The following is a 23,425-nucleotide window of genomic DNA, read 5'->3' as shown; positions in this document are numbered from 1 at the left end:
GCATGGTGGAGTAGACGTGCAATTTCAACAACTCCAAGGCTGAGTGTGAGAGGCTCCCTTGACCCCAGTGTCTTAAAAGGTGATATTGACAAGATCAACTAAGATTTTAACTTGGATGTAGCCTAGTGTGTACATATTCATCTGGAATGGCGTGCTGTTTTTACATTGGCTGGCCTCAGTCACAGTCATACTTGCCTGTTACCCATTTGTATATCTGATTTATAGCAATGTTTTTATTTATTCTTTGAGTTGGGGGTGCTTTTTGAGACAGGGTCTTATTCTAGGCTACTAGAGTACCATTGGAACTCCTTATGTAGACCAGGCTAGCCTGGGATTCACAGAGGTCTGCCTGCCTCTGCCCCTCAAATGCTGGAACTAAAGGTGTAGCTCTATGTTTGGCTTATTCTTTGAGAATTTTATACAATGTGTTTTGATCACATTCATCCCTCCACCTCAACTCCTTCTAGATTCTTCCTCTCTTCCCTATCCACCCAACTTAATGAGCTCTTATATTCATTCTCTCTCTCTCTCTCTCTCTCTCTCTCTCTCTCTCTCTAATAAACAAACAAACAAAAAGTCAAAAGAGTTTAACTTGTATTGGCCAGGCTCTGGAGTGTCTGGTGCATGGTCTATATTCAAGGTGTCACTCCACTGAAAAATAAAACTGGCTTTTGTTCTCCTAGCAACAGCCAAGTGTTAACAGCGCCTTACCCAGGGTGGGCTTCATGTCAGCCTCTCATCCTCCAAACTTGAATGTTGCCTGGCTTGAGTTTTCACAAGTCTGTAACCTAGAAACTGTAACAGTCTATGCAAGCGTCACAGTCTCTGTGACTTTGTATGTGCAACCTCCGTATTATGTTTTGAAAACATTGTTTCCTTGATGTCTTCTGCCACCTTTTGCGTCCTGCCCCTACTTCCACATAGATCCCTAAGCCTGTGGGGAGAGGTGTGACATAGATACCCCTTTAAGGCTGAGCATCCTACAATCTCTTATTCTCTGTACAATGACCAGTTGTGGGTCTCTGTGATAATTGCCACCTCCTGCAAGAAGCTCCTCTGATGAGAGTTGAGCAAGGCGCCAATATATGGGCATATCATATCTCACTAAGAGTCATTTTATTAAGCCGGGCGGTGGTGGCGCACGCCTTTAATCCCAGCACTTGGGAGGCAGAGGCAGGCGGATCTCTGTGAGTTCGAGACCAGCCTGGTCTACAAGAGCTAGTTCCAGGCTCCAAAACCACAGAGAAACCCTGTCTCAAAAAACCAAAAAAAAAAAAAAAAGAGTCATTTTATTGCTATGTTCATTTAGCAGAATAAGAGTAGTGTATTTTACCCTAAGGTCCATGTCCTATCTAGTCCTAGGTGTGTGGTTGATTTGTTTGTTTTGTTTGTTGGTTTCTTTGTTTGTTGAGATAGGGGCTCACTGTGTGGACCTGGGTGTTCTTGAACTCCGCAGAAATCTGCCTACCTCTGCCTCCTGAGTGCTGGGATTAAAGGAGTATGCTACACATGCCTGGTTTGTAGTTGTTTTTTGTATGAAATGTAGAGCAAAGTGTTTTTGGTTTTTTGTTTTTTATTTTAGTTTGGGTTTTTTGTTTTTTTGCTTGCTTTTTTTTTAATCATTATAGATGTTCACTCCTCTCAGAACCATTTGTTGAAAAGATGACACTTACCTAGTCAAGATAGCACTCTCCTATTATCCGGGAAAGAGGATAGCAAGCCTGAGGCTGCACCATAAGCCCTATCTTGCAAAAGAGAAAAAATAGAGATTACATTTTCTCCATTGAATTGCTTCTGCGGCATTCGTAGAGCACACTTAAAGACATTCTTCAGGCTTTTCCTAAGCTCTCCATTTGGTTTCATTGACTGACAGATTTTTGTTCTCGTCAATGCCTTCACTATTTTGCCTATTGTTCTATAGCAATTTCTAAAATCAGGTAGTATTTGGAAGACCAGTCTCTTTATAAACAGTATTGGGAACACTGTGTAAAAGAAAGAACCCTTACCTCACACCATATATAAAAATCAACTAGAGGGGTCAGTGAGATGGCTCAGTGGGTGAAACATTTGGCAATGCAAGTCTGATGACCTGGGTTTGATCCTCGGATCCCTCCCTAAGGTAGAACCAACTGCACACACGCACCATGTTCACGGCAGCCAGAAGAGGAAACAACTTGAATATTCATCAGCATACTGAGCTGGATTATATGCAGTTAAATATATTTGACCATTAAAAGAAAAGAGACACTTGCTACAATGTGGAAACATTTTGCTGAGACACAAAAGTCACAATGTGTCTGAAATATCCAGACAAGCAGCTTGAAGGCTGAAGTGTTAAAATCCTCTGTCGGGGCCCTTTATCTCTTCCCAGAGAGGACAGTGGGCAAGTTTGGAGAGACTTCTCTAGTTCTGGCAATCCTGAACAGTGCTCAGAGCTAAAATCCAGAGGCTTATAGAGACAAACCCTGCAGAAACCAGAGACTTACAGTTCTAGGCTCTCCGTGTGGAGGTTTACGGATCTGGGATTTACTCACCATGAGCCTAGTGCTTGGTAGCTTTGTAACCTTTTGCTTCCAGGAGGAGTTAAATGCCTGCAGCAGGTAGCAACAATTGCCACTAAGTGTCATATTCTAATGTGTCGATCTTGAGTATTGAACTTTTAGCTCCAGAGCAAGCATTACATCCCTAGCCTAGGGTGTCTGTCTAGGGTCTTGCTTTGGGTCTAAGGTATCTGTGACCCTGAGGGCTCTCTAGAACGCCTGTAGCCCCCCAGGAATGCAGTTTCTACCCCTTCTGTCCTTGTTTACCCTCAGTAAACACAGTCATAAGTCCTCTGTGCTACAGCCACCTCTGTCACTGCCACTGCCTTTGCAGTGTTTCCAGCTCAGCTCTCAGAAAAAAACACCAGAGAGAAGCATTTTATTGGTCTCAGTGTTCTAACACTAGGGGGCAGCAAAAGTGGCCATCTCCCTGTCAGCCTACAAAACAAGCAGACTGCCTGAGCCATAGAAGGAAGGGTGTGTGCACCAATCATAGCATTCATTCCTGTAACTAGAAGACTTGGTCTGTATCAATTCCGAGGTTATGCTGGGACACCAGGAGAAGAGTCTTTTCTGGGTCTCTGTGCAAAAGCCTAGCGTTCTCATAGTATCGTAATTTTTATCCATTTTTGACCCTTTTCTTTTTGTTTTTTGTTTGTTTGTTTGTTTTTCAAGATAGAGGTTCCTGGCTATCCTGGAACTTGCTCTGTAGACCAGGCTGGCCTCAGATTCACAGAGATCTGCTTGCCTCTGATTCCTGAGTGCTAAGATTAAAGGTGTGCACCACTATCCCTGGCTTGTGACCTCTTTTCATCTGAGAAATTTTATATAAACCCTGGGATACAAGTATATGAAATAAGAATATAAATCAAATATTTACTGATAATATATAATAAAAATTTATTTTAGAAGTTTTTAATATATAACATTACCAGTTACTACTTAATATATAATTTTATCATTTATTAAAGAAAAAGCAAGATTTACTTTTTATGAGATGAGTGTGTTTTTTTTTTTTTTTTGGATTTTTTCGAGACAGGGTTTCTCCGTAGCTTTTGGTTCCTGTCCTGGATGAGTGTGCTTTTTTATTTTTGCATAAAGAATTAAATCTCTGCCAAATATGTGATATTGTAGGACATAGCATCTTCAGCATTTTTCAGAGTTGATCAAGATTTTGATTTGATTCTTTCATCTTCAGTGCTTTGCTTAGCATGGTGCTTCACATAAATACATGTACAAATGACAGAAGTGTGTATAGGGCCATTTCAGAGAGTGCTGGAAACCCTATACTAACCCAAGCCAAAACTAAGATCCGCCTGCCTCTGCCTCCCGAGTGCTGGGATTAAAGGTGTGCACCACCACTGCCAGGCTACATTTAATTATTTTTTTAATGAAACTCAAACCAACAATGTCAGTTGTAACAAAGAGACACAACCCAGTATGGCCATCAGGAACTCAAGGAGTTTCCCTCCTACTTAGATAAAACTGGATCCTTGATTGTGCCAAAGAAGAAAATTTCAAAATGAGCCATACTGAAACAAATTAGTAGTTTATTAAATGTTCACAGAGAGGGACATACAGACAAAAAGACAGTACACTCCCAAGAAACGTTGGTGTGGGCTTCTCAAGAGAGCTACAGTTACAGTTAGATTATTCTGTAATTGCTGCCCGTATTATCCTGTGCCTTTTTCTTTCTTTCCTTTTATTTATTTATTTGTTTATTTTAAGGTTTTCTGAAACAGGGCTTCTCTGTGTAACGAGTTAGGAACTTTCTTTGTAGACCAGGACGGCCCTGAACTCACAGAGATCCACCTGTTTCTGCCTTATGAATGCTGGGGTTAAAGGCAGGCACCACTATGCCCCAAGTATCCCTAATAGCTGGGGTTTTTTTTTAAAGTTTTTTTATTTATAAGTTTTTTTCATTTTACATACCAACCACAGTTCTCCCTCCTTCCCCTCCTCCTGTGCTCCCCCACTTCCCCCCACCCAAACAGCTATTTTTATTTTTATTTTTTTTTTATTTTTCGAGACAGGGTTTCTCCGTAGCTTTTGGTTCCTGTCCTGGAACTAGCTCTTGTAGACCAGGCTGGCCTCGAACTCACAGAGATCCGCCTGCCTCTGCCTCCCGAGTGCTGGGATTAAAGGCGTGCGCCACCACCGCCCGGCCCAAACAGCTATTTTTAAAATCAAGTCTAAGACAATGCAGTCCATTAATATGCTAATTTGATATATAATGCTAAGAGAAATGACAGAAAGAAAATTTTAAGTCTTTGTTTTCTTAATAAAACCATTGTTTGCATCCCCATAACTTAATAAAAGCTGGTCAGGCATGGAAGCCACTTAGTCCAGCACTGAAAAATTAGAAATAAAAGATCCCTGTAGCAAGCTGACTAGCTAGAATAACCAGAGTTGGCCAGCTCCAGATGCATGCACACACACAGGCGTATACATAAAAACTCACAGACATGTACGTTAAAACTTTTTGAAAATAAATAACTGGTTTTAACTTACGTAAATTTGACCTCATTACTTAAAACCGGAGCAACACAGTTCTCTGCATTCTGCTTTTAATTTGTGGTTTTAATTTGTCTTTCCAACTTAACTTGAACATCTGCTTGTTTAAATCTTTAAAGCACCTGACTGGTTTTCACTGGGAGTGCATGAAATCTGTAGGTCAGCTTGGAGGGGCTGGTATCTGACTGTTGGGTGGAAGCCTGTGGACATGGGCTCCTTCCAGTTCTCTCCTCAACACACAATTAATATGTTTCTATTCCTAGGGGCTGGAAAGTTGGCAAACATGAGCACCTGAGTTAGATCCACAGCACCTGTAACGACTGTTCTGTCTTTTTAAGCAGCAAGCCACGCCCACTCCCTCCCCTGCCTGCTGAGACAAGCTGATCTTCAGCTTCCAGCCTGAGCTCTCTCCCTTTTCTGTCTCCCTCTCAAAAAGGCAGCTTCTGCCTTTATCCCCTCTCCCTTCTCCCCCCTCTCCCTCTCTCCCTCTCTTCCTCTCCCCATCTCTCCCCCTCTCCCCCTCTCTTTCTCTCCCTTTCTGCTCTTCTCCCCTTCTCCCCTCCCTTCCACAACCATTAAATAAATATCCAACCTCACTCTGCATGGTGTACCTGTCCATCTCTGTCTCTCGCTCACCACTTGGGGAACTGCAGCGTTTCTGCTGTCACCTCCAGGGATCCTGCAGCAATTTTTAATAATCCATTACAGCACCCACTTAAAAAATGACCAGCCTGGTCTACAAGAGCTAGTTCCAGGACAGGAACCAAAAGCTACGGAGAAACCCTGTCTCGAAAAATCAAAAAAAAAAATGAGGCAAGCTGGCACACACTGTGATCTCTATGCTTGGGTTGTAGTGACAGATAGAACCCTGGTGCTGGCTGACCAGCTAGCCTAATCAGTGGAACACAGGTCTCAGTGAGACACCGTCTCTCCCCTGAAACCATGTTTTTTAAAGATAGGACTTCCAAGCTGGGTGGTGGTGGCACACACCTTTGATCCCAGCACTTGGGAGGCAGAGGCAGGCGGATCTCTGTGAGTCTGAGGCCAGCCTGGACTACAAGAGCTAGTTCCAGGACAGGCTCCATAGCTATAGAGTAACCCTGTCTCAAAAAACAAAAATAGGACTTCCATGTGTGGCCCTGGTTGTCCTGTAACTCATCGTGTAGACCAGGCTGCCTTTGACTCCCAAGTGCCTCTCTCTCTCTTCTCTCTCTCTCTCTCTCTCTCTCTCTCTCTCTCTCTCTCTCTCTCCTCTCTCTCCTCTCTCTCCTCTCTTCTTTCTGAGTGTTCTGCATGTACACCTGTATGCCAGAAGAGGGCAGCAGATCCTATTCTAGATGGTTGTGAGCCACCATATGTATGGTTTCTGGAAATTGAACTCAGGGCCTCTAGAAGAACAACAGTGCTCTTAACCGCTGAACCAGCTCTCCAACCTGAACCCAATCTCTTAAACAACAGTTTTTCTGTGCTATTCTGGGTTTTACCTGGTCTGAAGCCATGGGGTTCTTCAGTTTGTCCATCTCTCTCATTATCTTCTTTTCCTTGTGAGGCTCCATAGGCTCACAGCTGCCCCTGCTGCTTTGACTCTGCAAATCCTGGTGCTGGAGTGGGCTAAGCTTTGCCATTAAATCAACATTTCAACAATCCCCCCTCTCTCTCTCCCCACCCCCACCCCCCATCTCTCTTGGCTTTTAGAGACAGGGTTTCTCTGTGTAATTGCCCTGGCTGAACTGGAACTCACTCTGTAGAGCAGGCTGCAGGCTGGCCTTAAATTCACAGCGATCTGCCTGCCTCTGCCCCCGAGTGCTGGGATTAAAGGTGTGCACCATCACTGCTTGACCAACATTTCTCTTTTTGTAAAAAGTTGACAAGTCCTGAAGAATGACATCTGAGGTTGACCCCTGACCTACACACATCCTTTTTTAACTAGATGCTTCTGGTAGCTATAAGCACGTTGGTTTCTGTGTGTTGATTTACGTCTTACAATCTTGCTGCCTTCATATATATATTTGTCCAAATGTCTCCTTCATAGATTCCTTGAGATCCTCTACAAAAAGAATCGCATCCGTTGCCTGTTAATAGAGATAGTTTCACACCTCCGTTTACAATCGGCATGCTTCTTGTTTCCTTGTTTTATTTTTCTGGCTAGGACTTCTTGTGGGTATGGAATAACTGTGGTAAGAGAGAAGAGTCCCAACCTGCAAAAGTTTTTCCACAGTCCTTACTTGATGAAGATGTTCCTTCCTGGTACTCCCTGTGGAGAGCATTGTCATGAACTGACATTGATCATCCAGCCCTCACTCCTTTTCTGTTATTTTATAAGTGTTCAGAGTTGCTTGTTGATGCATTTTTTTACAATTATTGTTTTAAAGTCCTTGTGAGATAATTCCAGCATCTGTGTAGTCTCAGAGCTAGTGTTTGCTGCTTGTCACTTCCTGTGTAAACTGAATTTTCCTGGTTCTTTTCTGCTGAGTTAGCAAAATAAAATCCAAAGATTTTATCCTGTCGTTTAGCGTTTTCGATGAATAAACATCTTTGGTTGAAATCCAGAGCACTAGACTATGTGGTGGCACATAACCCCAGCACTCAGAGGTGGAGGTGGAAAGAACAGGAGTTCAAGGCCATCCTTGGCTATAGAACAAGTTAGAGGCTAGCCTGGGCTACACGAGATCCTGTCTCAGAAGAAGGAAGAAAGAAACGAAAGAATCTCGAACACTGAAGTAGATGCTTGGGACAGCCTTGCCCAGGTTAACCACTGTATTTCAGGATCATGGTTTATGGATTTCACAGCCAAAAAGACTGGAAATAATTTTTGTAAGTATATGTGTATGTGGTGTATGTGTGTATGGATGGATATGTGTGTATATGCTCACACACTGTGGTGGTTTGAAAGAAAATACCCCCAAAGAGAGTGGCACTATTAGGAGAGATGACTTTATTGGAGTGTGTGTGGCCTTGTTGGAGGAGGTGTGTCACTGTGGAGGAGGGCTTTGAGGTCTCATATATGCTTAGGCCACACCCAGTGTTTCAGACACTTCCTGTTGCCTGTGAGTCAAAATGGAAGAACTCTCAGCTCCTTCTCCAGCACCATGTCTGCCTGCATGGTGCCCTGCTTCCTGCCATGATGATAATGGACTAAACCTCTGAACTGGAAGCCAGCCACTACAATTAAATGTTTTCCTTTACGAGAGTTGCTGTGGGACCAAATAAATAAATAAATAAATGAAATCAGCCGGACTGTGGTGGCGCACGCCTTTAATCTCAGCACTCTGGAGACAGAGGCAGCTGGATCACTGTGAGTTTGAGGCCAGCCTGGTCTACAGAGTGAGTTCCATGACAGGCTCCAAAGCTACACAGAGAAACCCTCTCTTGAGTTGCCATGGTCACAGTGTCTCTTCACCACAATAAAAACTCTAAACCACACACACATATTTGAATACATGTTAGCATTGTGTGGGTACAGGGGTGTGTGTGTGTGTGTGTGTGTGTGTGTGCACTAGTTATGGCTGTATCTGCAAGTTCAGACGTTGATGTAGATGTCTTCCTTTATCATTCCCACCTTATGTTTTGAAGCAGGGTGTCTCGCTTAAAACCAGAGTTTGCCCATTCAAGATAGTGTAGCTAGCCAGCTTGCTCTGAGGATACTGTTTCCATATCCTGCAGGCAGGGTACCACAGTGTCCTAGAGATCCAAACCCTGGTCCTCAGGCTTATGTTGCAAGTACTATATTCACTAAGCCATCTCCTCAACCCCTGAAAATCTTTAATATAATTCTGCAATATTTATTTTTTATTTTATAAACTTTATTGCTGAAAAACCTTGCAAATAAATTAAAGCATGACACATCAAAATCAACCTTTATTTGAATCATCAAATCAATCTTTATTTGAATAAAGACTCAAAGTCTACGTGAATTTCTATACAGTTTAAAAGTAAATTTGGTGGCTGGGCACTGGTGGCAAAGGCAGGTAGATTTCTGAGCAAGTTCCAGGATAGCCAGGGCTACACAGTGAAGAAAAACTAAAAAAAAAAAAAAAAAAAAAAAAAAAAAAGGAAGGAAGGAAGAAAGAAAGAAAGAAAATAAAATGCATCCAGAAGGGAAGTTGTAGAGCTTCACATTAAATTGTATAATTTTAGTATTGACTCTATTTTACACTGTTATCCACATGGTCCAAGTGGACGAGCCTAAGGTTCCAGAAGGATGGGTAGAACGGAAGGGCTCTAAGCTTGTATTGAAATGCCTGCCTGCCACCTGCTACTCATGAGCCTGGTCCTTTTCTCACAAACAGTTGATGACGGTGACTTGTGAAAGGCATTTGACTTCCCAGGCCTGGCCACTGTTCGGTAAGGGGGGTGGCACCTGTGGTTGCCGCCTGTATTCTACTCTACTTAAGGACTATTACATGACAGATTCTACTTAGCTGCGAGGAACCCAGAGATGGACAGGTGCACTATCCTGCATACTTCACCTAGCCAGCAAATGAAAAACAAAGACAAAGCCGGGCGGTGGTGGCGCACGCCTTTAATCCCAGCACTCGGGAGGCAGAGGCAGGCGGATCTCTGTGAGTTCGAGACCAGCCTGGTCTACAAGAGCTAGTTCCAGGACAGGCTCCAAAACCACAGAGAAACCCTGTCTCGAAAAAAAAAAAAATTAAAAAAAAAAAAGAAAAGAAAAGAAAAACAAAGACAAAACATTGTGAACCATGACAATATCATATTTGCCTTGTTTTGTTCTTTAAGACAGGATCTCACTCTGTAATCCTCTTGCCTCAGCCTCTTGAGTGCTCTGATTTACAATGTATGCTACCTCTCTGTATGTGTGCTCGTGTGTATTTCTAGAGATTGAATCCAGGGCCTTTGGCAAGCACTCCAACACTGAGCTACTTCCCCTACCCAATATCTAGTGTTGTGGGAGAATGCTCTTATACACTGTAAAGATTTGTCACTCATATCGGTTTAATAAAATGCTGACTGGCCAGTAGCCAGGCAGGATGTATAGGCAGGGCAACCAGACTAAAAGAATTCTGGGAAGGGGAAAGGCAGAAAGTCAGTCACCAGCCAGATACACAGGAAGCAAGATGAGAATGCCTCACTGAGAAAAGTTACCAAGCCATGTGGCTAAATATAGACAGGAACTGTGGGTTAATTTAGGATGGAAGAGCTAGCTAGGAATATTTCTGAGCCACTGGACAAACAGTGCTGTAAATAATATAGTTTCTGTATGATTACTCCATCTATAATCTAGCTTCTACTTAACACATACCATGTACCAGGCACAGATCTTAGAATGTATAGGAAATTTCCTAACCTCAAGATAGTCCATCCTATAACTAAGATACTTTTGCATTTTACCAAAAGGAAGTTAAGGGAATAGAAAGTTTCTGGCCACATAAACTACCACCTATATTGTAAGGCTTTATTAAACATTAGTCATTTTATTAAACATTAGTCATTTTATTTTCTTCTGCAGTAGTGACATCATCTAGATGGTACCAGGTCCTGCCATTGGCAAAGGTGTTGGGGCTGGGGCACTGTGAAAACAGCGTTCCCCAAGAGTAGACCAAGAAGTCCCAAGGACCCTGGTCCTGTCTCAGTCTTTGGCAGAGCTCCCACTTCTACCTCAGATGCCTATGGCTGGAGTGGAGTACAGGTAGCAAACATGGGTTCCGTTCCCATTGCTCAGGAGTAGCCAATCCTATGCACCTACCTGTGAGAGAGGAATAAGGCTCAGGAGTTGTAAGCGTTGGCAAAGCTTTTCTGTCTTGACCTCCTGGTCCCAAATAAACACACAGAAGCTTATATTAATCATAAGATGCTCGGCCAATACCTCAGATTTATTACTGACTAGCTCTTACATTTAAATTAACCCATTTCTATTAATCTCTGTATTAATAGAACTTGTGACTTGTGGCTTTACCTATCCTCTTGTATTTTGTTCCTTGGGGGGCTCGCTGGCTCCTCTCCTGACTCCCCTTTCTTCATCCGAGTCCTCGGTTTTATTTTCCCACCTAACTTTATCCTGCCTTGCTTTAGGACAACCAGTTTTATTATTGACCAATGAGGGTAATACCTACTCACAGTGTACAGAAGGAATGTCCCACAGCAAGGAGTGGGGGATGGCAGGTAGACATTATAACACAGACTCTGAACACCTTTCCTTTCCACTAAGTGTGAAATCTTGGTCATCATCCACTTGGGCCATCAGACACGTGCCCACCAGCACCATCTGTACAAAGACAGCATCCAAGCGGCAATCCGGACCGAACCAGGCTCTGTGCAGCAAGCCAACAGTGGACTCACATACACATAGTTCTCTGCCCTTGTTTCCCATAGCTAGAGACCAAAATTCATATCCTTTCATTCTCCTCTATCTTGGCCTAGTACCTAAGCCTTGCAGACGCTGAGGCCTCCAAAATCCACCAAGCAGAGAAAGGCGGGTCTTCTCTGACCTCACCCTTTTTAGTTGGCTGGCATCCACTCCGCCTGTTGTAATTCATAGTAGACGTGAAATCGCAAGTCAGCTGCCAGCCAGATCAAGTAGCCAGGGAGAGGCCACACTTCAGGGCTCCTAAGCCTGGATTTCCAAGATGAACCATGACCCAGAGACAGGTCAGCAGCTGGAGTTTGACAGTGATGTAACTGGCCTCACTAGGCACGTCAGAGGAGATAAGAAAGGGCTAGGTGTCTACCCTGAGGTCATAGCAAGCTGCACAGAGGCTGGGTAGCTGAGGACCAAGCCCTACAGTTCCTTGCCCCACACTAACTAGAATGTGTAGAGGTCAAAAGACAATTTCATGGAGTCATTTCTCTCCATTCACCTTTATGAGGGTTCCAAAGACCTAACTCAGGTTACTGAGTTTGCAAGACAAGTGGCTGTACTTGCCAGGTTGTATTTTTCCACTTTAAAGAAAGAATATCCCATGCTCCCTATGGCGTCACATATATTGAAACTGGAATGACACAGAGATTAACATGGTCCCTGCACAAGGATGCCATGCAAATTCATGAAGCATTCCTAGTTACAAGGAAAAATAAGGAATATCCCAAAGTTGGCACCGTGGTGCATGCCTGGGACTTCTGCGCTTGCGAGGCTGAAGCAGGAGGATCACTTAAGCCCAAAGGTCTAGAGCCAGCCTGGATAGCAGAGTGAGACTTCATCTTAGATACAGAGGGAGAGGGTGGGGGAAGGAGAGGGAGAGACACACACGCATAGGGACAGACAGATGAAAGAGACTCACTTCAGACTCTACTACAGGTGCTGACAGGGGAGATGATTAGGCAGGCCCAGAGCACAGCCAAGGGTGGCCTGGGAGAGACAGCAGCCTTAAGGCCAAGCTGGGGATAATCTGCAGATGGTCCCCATTGTCAGTCTCCCCAATGAAGCCTCCCCCAGCCACATCCATCCAAGTGAGGCGCCTAGTTAGCCCAACGTGGGAATTTCTCACGGTCCCTTTTCTCTCCTTTCTCAGGTGCTGATCCACACGCTACACCTTAGACCACAAACTGCTCCCAAGAGACTCCTATAGCGGAGAAACAGGCATAGCTCTTCTATAGTCTTAACCTGTCCAACCCCAGGAGAAGACTGCACCTCCAAACCTTCTAGCCCTAAGACATCCAGAAAGGCCCCAGGTGGGTCACAACCTAGACCCACTGAGCAGATTTGGAGAGGCTGCACATCCCCAGAACAGGACAACACAGGTTGTGAAGTTGTCAGTGACCACAAGCCACACACATCCTGTTCCCTGTGGGAAGCAGTCAAGGCACCTCATGCTGAGTGCAGTGAACAGGAGGTGAGACCTGGCTCCAACCTCCTTAATGGACCAGTGTACATAGTTCCTGCCTGTCTCAGGACCTTCCCGTATCTGTGCAGGGCAGCAGCTGCTTCTTCCGTGAATGCCTCTCTGCATCTCTGCATTCTGACTGATGGAGGAAGGTCATTGGCTAATAAAGGAACTGCCTTGGCCCATTTTATTGGTTAGGATGTAGGTAGGTGGAGTAAACAGAACAGAATGCCAGGAGGAAGAGGAAGTGAGCTCAGTCTCGACAGCTCTCCTCTCGGGAGCAGACGCCTGAGAGAGACGCCATGCCCCGCTCCCGGGATGAAGCTCCGACCCAGGATGGACATAGGCTAGAATCTTCCCGGTAAGACCGATGCTCACAGATTATTAGAGATGGGTTGATCGGGATGTGAGAATTAGCCTGTAAGTGCTAGAGCTAAAGGGCCAAGCAGTGTTTTAAATGAATACAGTTTGTGTGTTGTTATTTCGGGCATAAGCTAGCTGTGCAGGCGGCTGGGGTGCTGGGGACGCAGCCCTGCCACTCATATTACTAAATCTGACCTCCTGTTGTGCATGGCACACATCAGGACCCGTTTGATGAGTAGAGAGATAATCCAGTCCTGGAAACAGATCACAAGGTTAGAGAGTCAGTCACCCTCAGTAGAAGACCTGGAGGCCCTGTTCCCCACATAGAAACCCCAAACCCCTGCCTGTCCTCCACCTCAGCCCTACTCTGGGATAGTACTATGCATATTGCCTAACCCCCATCTGAACCATCTGTGTTCCTGCTGAGTAACCACCATCCCTCAAATTAGGGCAGATAAATGAACAGCGTGAGTCCCGACCCCTGAGCCTGTCTCAGGTCTGTACAAGTTGTCTGAGTCCTTCTTCCAAAGTTCTTTGCAGTTGGGTCCTGGCAGTCCCTTTCCTCAGCCTGGTCTCTCTAGCCCTTGGCCTGCACTACACAGATGTTGCATGGCTTTTCCTGGGGAACATGAGCAAGCATCCGTTCACCCCAGATAGGATATCTATGACAGATCAAAGAGAAAATTCCAAGTCTAGCTTGTGGATGAACCAGTGAGTTTATCAGAATTACTGACAAAAGCTTGGGTGTGGTGGTTAATCGTAACTGCTAACTTGAAGGGATTTCTAATCACCACGGAAACAAACCTTTGAGCACGTCCGTGAGGGAGTTTCTAGATTGGAACTGAGGTAGGAAGGCATCCCCTAAATGTGGACAGCACCATTCCAGGTTCTTGAATAAACAAAGAAAAAGCGGGAGAGGGGAGTGAGCTGAGCATTTCTCTCTCTCTGTTTCCCAACTGCTGACACCAAGTGACCAAGCTGCCTAACATCCCTGCTGCCATGATGTCCCACCATGGACTACACGCTCTTTTGAGTCACTTTTGCCAGGTAATTTGTCATACCATTGAGAAAATAAACTATTAAAATGGATGATTGGTTACTTACAAAAGTGTCAGTGACCCAGGCAGCTTCATCAATCACCAAAAGCTCACATCAGCCTGGTGACAAGTCATGGAAGCTGCAAGTCTTGAATTCCCAGCCTGTAGGCAACTCTGCTGAAACAGCTCCTTGTCTCCAGAAACTGTTTACTCTTTTTTAAAATTTTTATTTTATTTTATTTGCATGTATGTGTGAGGGTGTGAGATCTTAGAGTTACAACAAGATAGTTACTAGCTGCCATGTGGACGCTGGGAATTGAACCCAGGTCCTCTGGAAGAGCAGTCAGTGTGCTTAACCACTGAGCCATCTCTCCAGCCCTGAAACTGTTTACTCTTTATAGCACCTGGAGAGAGTCGGTAAATCTCTTGTGAGTTCCTGTAACAGTTCTCTTGTATTCTTTGTTTTTTTAAAGATTTATTTATTTATTTATTTATTTAGTATACAGTGTTCTGTCTGTATGCCAGAAGAGGGCACCAGATCTCATTAGAGATGGTTGTGAGCCACCTTAGAGTTGCTGGGAATTGAACTCATGATCTCTGAAAGAACAGCCAGTGCTCTTAACCTCTAAGCCATCTCTCCAGCCCTTGGTTTTGATTTTTCAAGATTTTGTGTATCCTTGGCTGTCCCAGAACTCACTCTGTAGACCAGGTTGGCCTCAAACTCACAGAGATCTGCCTTCCTTTGCCTCCTGAGTGCTGGAATTAAAAGACTTCACCACCACCACCCTCCCACCCTCATCAGCTCCCTTGTTTTCCTGAGAGATTCCTTACTTCCTTTTCAGAGGAAATGTTTCACTAAAAGAAACAGCTACTAACCTTATAGGTGATGCCCATGTACTTGGTCAGGGCTGTCCAGGGAAAGTCACAGAGCCTGAAGCCATGAAGTAAGCCTAACCCTTCTGGTATCACCTGGACTGGTCAAACTTCAGCTGCTGCCATGTCAACTGCCCCCACCTCTCTTTCATTATACCCCAGCCCGTGGGGACCCCAAAAGACCACCAGGGAGACCGACTCACCAAAAATGCAAAAGCAATGCTTACTGTGAGCACGTTTACACGCCGGCAAAAGCAATGCTTACTGTGAGCACGTTTACACGCCGGCAGGGACCTCGTCAAAGCAACTGACGCACCAGCAGCAAGAGGAGGTACCCTGCCCTTCTAGAGGGCATTATTTAAAGGTAAAAACCAGAAAAGTTACATTAGCAGGGTGTGGGGCGACGGGTTCAATCCTGATTGGCTCATATCTAGGGACTTTTCAGAAATTTTATTTTAGAACTCTTCTGTTGCTTGTCAAGTTTACTTATTGGCTGACCTTCAGGTGGGGATATTCTGTATTATCTGTACTTTCCAGAGGGCTACCCTGTTACTTTTGCCCCTAGCCATTTCTGAGTTTTACAGGAAATAGCTTACACAAGACACAAGATGGAAGCAGAGGACAAAATGGAAGAACTCTGGTTCTTCAAACTCAAACCTTACCCCTCTCCCTGTTGCCTCTAAACCAGCACCCCTGCTGGGTCGCTTCTTGTCTGGTGTCCCGTGTTTGCAGACTAGGCCTCAACAAATCCAAGCAAAGGGTCTCAGTGAAAGTCTCCTCGAGACCTCAGGGACACAAGAGTACCCCTTGGGTCCTACGAGTCTAGGCTTTTCCTGAACCCCGGCGTGAAGGCAAGTCTAGCATCTTTTGTTGTAAGAGAAGCTTGCTGCACAAAACTGGCTCATGGTCCTCCCAGTCCCCATGGGGGTCTGGCAGAAAACTGCCTGGGGAGGGAAAGGAGGCCGGAATATGCTGGTCAACCTTGGAGCTCCAAGCACTTGATTCCCACAAACACGAGGATTCTGACCAACAGTGCAATAGCGCAAGTATCTGCCGGATGCTATAGCTACTAGAGACTGCCTCTGTTCACAGCTCTCCCCGCCCCCAAGCCTTCATCTGTACCTTATCTTCCATCCCTCCTTTCCAAGCAAAGCATGACTTGGAAGGACAGGGGTGACTCCTGAGCTTCCCAAGTGCCGGCTAGTCCCTGAAGGGCCGCTTGGGGGCTCCGGGCACTGTGCAGTGCACCAGAAAACTGAGATCGCGACGCAGACACGCACGCAGGGGCAGCCGCCCTTGTGTGCTTACTTAGGTGAGTTAGATGAACTTACTGAGCCAAGAGTCGGAGTGAGGCACTTGGAAAACAAAGCCTGCGGAGATCAGCGTAAACAGCGGACAGCAACAAGTAAAGGAGAAAACACCAGACAAACTGGGCTACGTGAGGCCACGAACGCGGGGTGGCACAGACTGAGGGCACAGGAACCGCAGGAGATTCTTTAACCACTTCTATCTGGGACCAGGTGCCCCCAGTCCGAACAAGGAAGTGAAAAGCAGCAGAGCTGGACTTTGCTTAGAGGTAGACCCCTGATGTCTGATCAAAGCGGTTTGGGCCAAGGTGGAACCTGTAAAACTCAGCGTTGCAGAAGGTGGGGCGGATCTTCGCTCGGCTAGCGGTGGAGTCTAACAGGGAAGGGCGGGACCCCATCGTGCTAGGGCGGATCTAAAAGAGGTCTCTAGGGCTCAAAGATCTCAGGGATGCCCGCCCCCCCCCCCCCGTGATGGAGGCGGGGCCTTTCCGCTCGCTCCACCCCTCGTGACGTGTCTGTTGCCCGTGCAGGCCGGCGAGTAAGTCCGCGCGTGCGCATCGCGCGCGGTTCGTGGCGTCGCGGTCTCCCGTGGGTATTCCTGCAAATGGGTTCCGTGGCCTAATGCTCCACGCATTACCCCCCGTGATCGTGCGCCGAGGTCCGCGAGGAAGGGTTGCGGCCGAGGTGAAGGCTGCGGCCGGAGGTGGGGGAGGCGCGCGCCTTCTAGGGGCCGGGCATTTACAAAGCGCCTTTATCTCACCGTGCAGCCGGTCCGGGCTGGTTAGAACCACTTGGAAGCCCGGCGGCTAACAGTGCCGGGAGGACTCGGAGCCCACTCCGCTGTGCGGTGACCAGGCCCACATTTTGCTCAGGTCTCCACAGCGCGCGGGTCCTGAAGGATGGCAGCCATCCCTTCTAGCGGCTCGCTCGTGGCTACCCATGACTACTACCGGCGTAAGTAGCCCCTCGCCGGCCCCGCCCAGAGCTGGGCTAGGGCCTTGTGGCTGACCCTCCTCCCCTCCCCAGGACGCCTGGGCTCCTGGTCCAGCATCAGCGCCTGCGGAAGTCCAGGGTACCCCTGGGACACCGTGCCCCACCCCCCGGGTGAGTGCAGAACCAGCCCTGGCTTAAGGGCAAAGTTCACATCCTGAGGTGGGGGGAGTGTGGAGAGGGACAGGACCCCACTGGGATGACAACATCCTGACCCTCCTTTGCTCCTCTCAGGTCTCCCCAAGGCAAACCCTGGCCACTGGTGGGGCAGCTTCTATTTTGGGACGTCCACCCTCCCATTCATGACCACAGTGTTGGAGTCTCCTGAGCAGTGAGTCCATCTTACATAAAGTTGCGGGGATGGCCCCAGTTAAAACTAGCTTCTGACTCACTGACTTATTCTCTCCCTGCAGCCCGGCAGAATCCTCCCAGGCCTCCAGAAGCCCGATCACCCGTGGCCTGGCTCCTGAAACCCTGAAGCAGCAGCCAGTCGTCCATCCCGGCCAGGCCAACAGAAGAACCCCGTCCTGACCTAGCAGAACCACAGCAAACCCAACTTCAGTGGTGCTAGGCCAGAGCCCCACCCATCCACCCCACCCAGTAAACTAGGAAGGTTGCCCTAGCAACAGACACCAGCAGAAGCTAGTGAAAGCACCCCTGTTGGTACACAGTACTGAGCTTTCCTGATCCTGTAACTGCGCCTTGCACCAAGCAGAAAATAAACTCCCAGCAGCCATCCTCCCCATGGTATGTCCGAGACATTACTGAATTCAGCCTTTCCTCTGCTGCACTGCTCCCAGGCCTTCCTGACAGCTCCTTTGAGACCTATCCTGGTGATATCCCTGGTGAGCTGTCCTCATAAATTGGCCTAGCCCAATAATCTGGAGCCTAGGGTAGCAGATAGCCACTAGATAGACAGCCCACGGGAGGCTGGGCCTCTGGCTGAGTTTGGGGGCTCTCTGCTGGAGGGACCCTATGCCTACAAAGGAACCTGGTGGATGAACTTGCTGTGTGGGTGGTTCCCCAAGGTTGGGGGATACTGGCATAGACCAAGAGAGGACCCTAGCCACAAGTAGTTTAGCCTCGGGGTAAGAGGGTTGAGGAACCATGGAGGGTGGCTTAAGCCAGCAGGGTAAGGAGTCTTGGGTGGGCACAACAGGCCTTCCTGCTGCTTTACCCCTCAGCCTAAGGAACCGAGACCTGTGCCTCTGACAGCTGAGCCTCCCTCCTGCCTGCCCTCGGGGTGTCCAGGTGGCTTGTGGGGTGCTGCCCTTACTCCTGAGCAAGCTGAAGGAGGAGGAGGCGCTTCCCACCTTTGATGGACTCAGAACCAGAAATGTGGCCCACTCAGGCTGAACTGTGCAGACAATGCTGATTGCAGCTGCTCATTGTCAGAGCTGGAACACAGCCAGCAGCTCCAGGCAGTGTGTTAGCATTGTTCCATCTTCCCATAGTTCCCTCCCCATAGTCCCAAGGGGTTCCCATTGGTGAGTTGTGGTTTCTCTGAAGTCCTGTCAGGTTGTGTAGCTGCAGCCAGCAGAGCTGGGATGTGAATATTTTAGTGACTGCAGAATGGTTAGAAAACAGTTGTGAATAGCCATATAAAGAGTGATCCTGCTGGCGGTGGTGGTGCACACCTTTAATCCCAGCACTTGGGAGGCAGAGGCAGGCAGATCTCTGTGAGTTCGAGACCAGCCTGGTCTACAAGAGCTAGTTCCAGGACAGGCTCCAAAGCTACAGAATAAAGGAAAGAAGTTGGGATCCACTCTGGTTCTCGGATGGTAAAACCTCAGAACAGATGGGCCTGGTGCTGAGTGCCCTGCAGCTTCTGGAATAACCTCCTATGATTTCAGACAAAGTAGGGCAGGTCTGTTTGCACTTTCTGTTGGTTTACACTGTGCAGCACAAACAGTGCTGGCGGGCACCTGTGTGTGATATTGGGACTTTGTTCTCAGAATCTCAGGTCAGACTCTGAAAGTGTGTTCAGGCCAGGCAGCCACATCCACGGTCTTTGCCGACAGCACCTGTGGGTTTGGGTCACTCCCTCTAAAGTCATACTTTACTCACAGTGAGGCAGCCAGGCCCGTTCTTCCCACAGATCTTGCCACCATGGAGTTACCCTCTGTCACCAAAGTTATTCTGTTTACCGAGAGCTGAGGAATAGCCCAGTTGAGAAGGGCTTACCCTGAGGACACGAAGACCTGAAAACTTGACCTTTGGGATCCCCATGAAAGCCAGATGTGGCAGTGCTTGCTAGTCCAGTGCTGGGGCTGCAGGTTCTTGAGGTGGGTGAGCCATCTACCCTAGTCTAATTGGTGAGAGATCCTTTCTTTTAAAGTGACACCTGCCTGAGCAACAGCATCTGAAATTGTCCAACACAGAGTACCTGGTGACACACAGACTCCTGAAAAATAGGAAGGCGAAAGATACATACACCTCACCTTTCACAGGGAAAGGGAAAAGATTTCCTGGGAATGGCAGTGAGCCCAGCAGATTCATGATAAGCCAGACGTGATTCTGAGAGGGTAGGGACACCTGTGCAATGTAAACATCCTGGGAGAAGTCGATGGAGCCTGAGTTGATACTTTTTTATCTCCAAAGTAAACATTTGTGAAAGAAAATCAAGCCAAGGCTAAGGAGCTGTAACACATGCTTAAGTAGAATAGAATTACGACTGATGACACCTGGATATACCAGATTTTCGGGAATTTTCTACAGCTCATATAACACCTGTAACAAATACAACCTAAAGAAGGTTTCATGTCTTAGTATTTGACAAGGCTTCTCTTAACATCAAATAAGCCTCATTTAATTGCTGTCTTTTATGAAAAAAGAAATCCTGAGGCTACAAGACCCCTTCTGGAAACTTAAAAGTTTAAAGCAACTTTTTTGTTTGTTTGGTTGGTTTGGTTTTTGAGACAAGATTTCTCTGTAACTTTGGAGCTTGTCCTGGAACTCATTCTGTAGACCAGGCTGGCCTCAAACTCACAGAGATTCGCCTGTCTCTGCCTCCTGAGTGCTGGGATTAAAGGTGTGTGCTACCACTGCCCACCTTGTCAACCAACTTTTAATCGAAGTTAGAAGAATCGACTCTAGAATTTGGCTTTGGAATTATCAAACACTTGATTAGGTATGACCTTAGTTATCTATTTAAGCAAAGTAATAAGATATTTAAAGGAAATCTAGGTTACATATTTGTGAGCAAAACTTATCCTTACTAATGAAAGACTGAGTCACACACAACATGAAGAAGACATGAGATTGAACACAAACCCTAGGCTGGTTACCTGAGTTAAACTAATTTAAGATACTAGTTTTATATCTGTGTTATCATTAAAATTATTTCTTTGGGGGGGTGTTTAAGACAAGGTCACATGTAGCCCCAGTTGATATTAAACTTGCCAAGTTGACAAGCATGCCCTTGAACTTCTGACCCTCCTGCTTCCTCCTCAAAGATCTAGGATTTCAGGAGCACACCACCGTGCTCGGTTATCCAGTGCTGTGGGTGGAACCCAAGACTATGCTTTTTAGGCAAGTGCTCAACCAGCTGAACTACAGCCCCAGCCCCTAACCTAATTTAAAAGAACTCTAAATAGATCTTTCCAGTCCTTGGCTTTGACTACACGAGACGATACCAGTCCACCAGGCCTTTGGCTATCTGAAAAGTATCAACAAGCTGAATTTGGTGGTGCATGCCTTTAATCCCAGCACTCGGTGAGTTCAAGGCAAGCCTGGTCTACAAGAGCTAGTTCCAGGACAGGCTCCAAAGCTACAGAGAAACCCTGTCTCAAAAAAACAAAACAAAAAAACGAGTTCCAGGACAGCCAGGGCTACACTGAGAAATCTTGTTTCAAAAAAATGGGTTGGAGGGTGGGGGTGATCCATCATCTTTTTCTCGCTGTTTCTCCTTTTCGTAATCTGGAACACTCAATGATTCTCTTCCTCTCTAAGTGACAGTCTTACCACAAATGGAGTTCTCCTCATCTGCTTTGCACACAGGAGGTTTTCCTCGTCATTTCTAGTGGTTCTAATTACATTATTATCATTCCTAACTCTTAGGTCCCCCAGTTCTAGTGCAAACTCGGATGTAGGCACCCATGAACCATGGCTGCCAGCATTGCTGCTGGAGGAAACCTTTGCAGGCCCCGCGGCAGCTTGTCCTTCAGACTGTACCGCGTCTCAGATTTACTACAGACCCAAACACACCCAGTTCCTGCGTCCTGTGTAAAACCGGAGGCCACAAGCAGATCAGCTTAAGTTTATGTTTCCTTAGGAATTACCCCAAAGTTGAATAACAAAAATTTCTCAAGCCTGAACAAGCTGAAGGTTGTAAAATGACTTTTATTGTTGAAAGTTTATTTAAACTTTTACCCAGCTTACATTCCTATCCACTCAACAGTTATGGTCATGAAGATCTCACAAAGTATCAGCACAAAGTTGCTCTTGGTGACTAATCAAGCAAATATCACCAACACCACAGAGGCAAAGACCACCCTGTCATGTCCTTCCTCTGTATAGTGCTCTGGTCTTCCATTTCTGGCTTCAGCATTTTAAATACCCAGTAGAATTAACAAACTTGTTTAAACCCTAGGGGTGGCGGGCAGCCTATCTAGTTCAATGATTTTTAACCTGTGGGTTGTGACCCCCTTATCAAACCTTTGCCTCCAAAAATATTTACATTACGACTCATAACAGAAGCAAGGTTGTAGGTATGAACTAGCAACAAAAATAATTTTATGGTTTGGGGTCACCATGACACGAGTAACTAACTGTACTAAAGGGTCACAGCGTTAGGAAGGTTGAGAGCCACTAACTAGTCTGTATCACAGTCAGTGCTGACACACCCGAGAACATTACCTTATCAGTGCTGACACACCCGAGAACATACATACTCAGTGCTGACACACCCGAGAACATACATACTCAGTGCTGACACACCCGAGAACATACCTTATCAGTGCTGACACACCCGAGAACATACATACTCAGTGCTGACACACCTGAGAACATTACCTTATCAGTGCTGACACACCCGAGAACATACATACTCAGTGCTGACACACCCGAGAACATACATTCTCAGTGCTGACACACCCGAGAACATTACCTTATCAGTGCTGACACAGCTGAGAACATTACCTTATCAGTGCTGACACACCCGAGAACATACATACTCAGTGCTGACACACCCGAGAACATACATACTCAGTGCTGACACACCCGAGAACATACATTCTCAGTGCTGACACACCCGAGAACATACATACTCAGTGCTGACACACCTGAGAACATACCTGTTTTTATTTTACCAACTTTTTTTTTCCTGAGACAGGGTTTCTCTGTGTAGCTTTGGAGCTTCTGAAACTTGCTTTGTAGGCCATGCTGTCCTCAAACTCACAGAGATCCACCTGCCTCTGCCTCCCAAATGCTGGGATTAAGGTCATGGGACACCACCGCTGGCCTTTACCAATACTCTTAAAGGTTATTCTAAATCATGATGTTTAAGAACATCTGACCTTATTTCTGTATTTCTGAGAGGACTTAGGAATGTTTAATGAACATTCATCTCTAGACCAGTCTAAACAGGGTTTTGTTTTTTATTTTGATGTTTTTGTTGTTTTTATGGAGTTTTGTTTTATTTTGAGACAGGGTCTCTCTGTGTAGCTCTGGCTGTCTTGGAACTCATTTTGTAGACCAGGCTAGCCTCTAACTCAGAGAGATCCGCCTACCTCTGCCTCCCAAGTGCTGGGATTAAAGGTGTGCGCCACCGTCCAGCTGAGGACTGTATTTTTATTTTTATTTATTTATTTATTTATTTATTTATTTATTTTGGTTTTTCGAGACAGGGTTTCTCTGTGGCTTTGGAGCCTGTCCTGGAACTAGCTCTGTAGACCAGGCTGGTCTCGAACTCACAGAGATCCGCCTGTCTCTGCCTCCCGAGTGCTGGGATTAAAGGCGTGCACCACCATCGCCCGGCTGAGGACTGTATTTTTAAAAGACAGCTTGACTTTACAGGAAGT

General features: G+C 46.3%; 1 protein-coding gene and 1 non-coding gene across 4 annotated transcripts; both read left to right on the top strand.

Moving 5' to 3' along the window:
• Positions 1-11,976: 11,976 nt before the first annotated feature.
• Positions 11,977-12,078, top strand: LOC121440916. The gene has a single exon (XR_005973398.1). It is a non-coding gene; the product is annotated as a U6 spliceosomal RNA (small nuclear RNA).
• A 4,881-nt stretch (positions 12,079-16,959) lies between these two features.
• Positions 16,960-18,169, top strand: Ppdpf (pancreatic progenitor cell differentiation and proliferation factor). 3 transcript variants are annotated; one of them, XM_041641779.1, is made up of 5 exons: positions 16,960-17,099; positions 17,288-17,369; positions 17,442-17,519; positions 17,640-17,736; positions 17,819-18,169. In XM_041641779.1, exons 2-5 carry the CDS (start codon positions 17,315-17,317, stop codon positions 17,934-17,936), a joined length of 348 nt encoding a protein of 115 aa, XP_041497713.1. In that variant the 5' UTR covers positions 16,960-17,099; positions 17,288-17,314; the 3' UTR covers positions 17,937-18,169. The 3 variants fall into 3 exon arrangements, with proteins under 3 accessions (XP_041497713.1, XP_041497712.1, XP_041497711.1); XM_041641778.1 differs by having other exon boundaries at positions 17,183-17,369; XM_041641777.1 differs by having other exon boundaries at positions 16,960-17,369.
• The last annotated feature ends 5,256 nt before the right edge of the window (positions 18,170-23,425 follow it).

The sequence above is a fragment of the Microtus oregoni genome, unplaced genomic scaffold, assembly GCF_018167655.1.
Source record: "Microtus oregoni isolate MIOR12 unplaced genomic scaffold, Mior012 000071F_ref0000514, whole genome shotgun sequence".
In the NCBI taxonomy this organism is placed as follows: Eukaryota; Metazoa; Chordata; class Mammalia; order Rodentia; family Cricetidae; genus Microtus; species Microtus oregoni.
This window is presented reverse-complemented; position numbering and strand designations above follow the sequence as displayed.

What these genes read in the sequence shown, in the direction of transcription:
- Ppdpf (XM_041641779.1), top strand. Translation starts at nt 17,315, where the DNA reads ATGGCAGCCATCCCTTCTAGCGGCTCGCTCGTGGCTACCCATGACTAC. An exon ending in CACCGTGCCCCACCCCCCGG is followed by an intron (nt 17,520 to 17,639) that starts GTGAGTGCAGAA and finishes TGCTCCTCTCAG; the next exon opens with GTCTCCCCAAGGCAAACCCT. An exon ending in GTGTTGGAGTCTCCTGAGCA is followed by an intron (nt 17,737 to 17,818) that starts GTGAGTCCATCT and finishes CTCTCCCTGCAG; the next exon opens with CCCGGCAGAATCCTCCCAGG.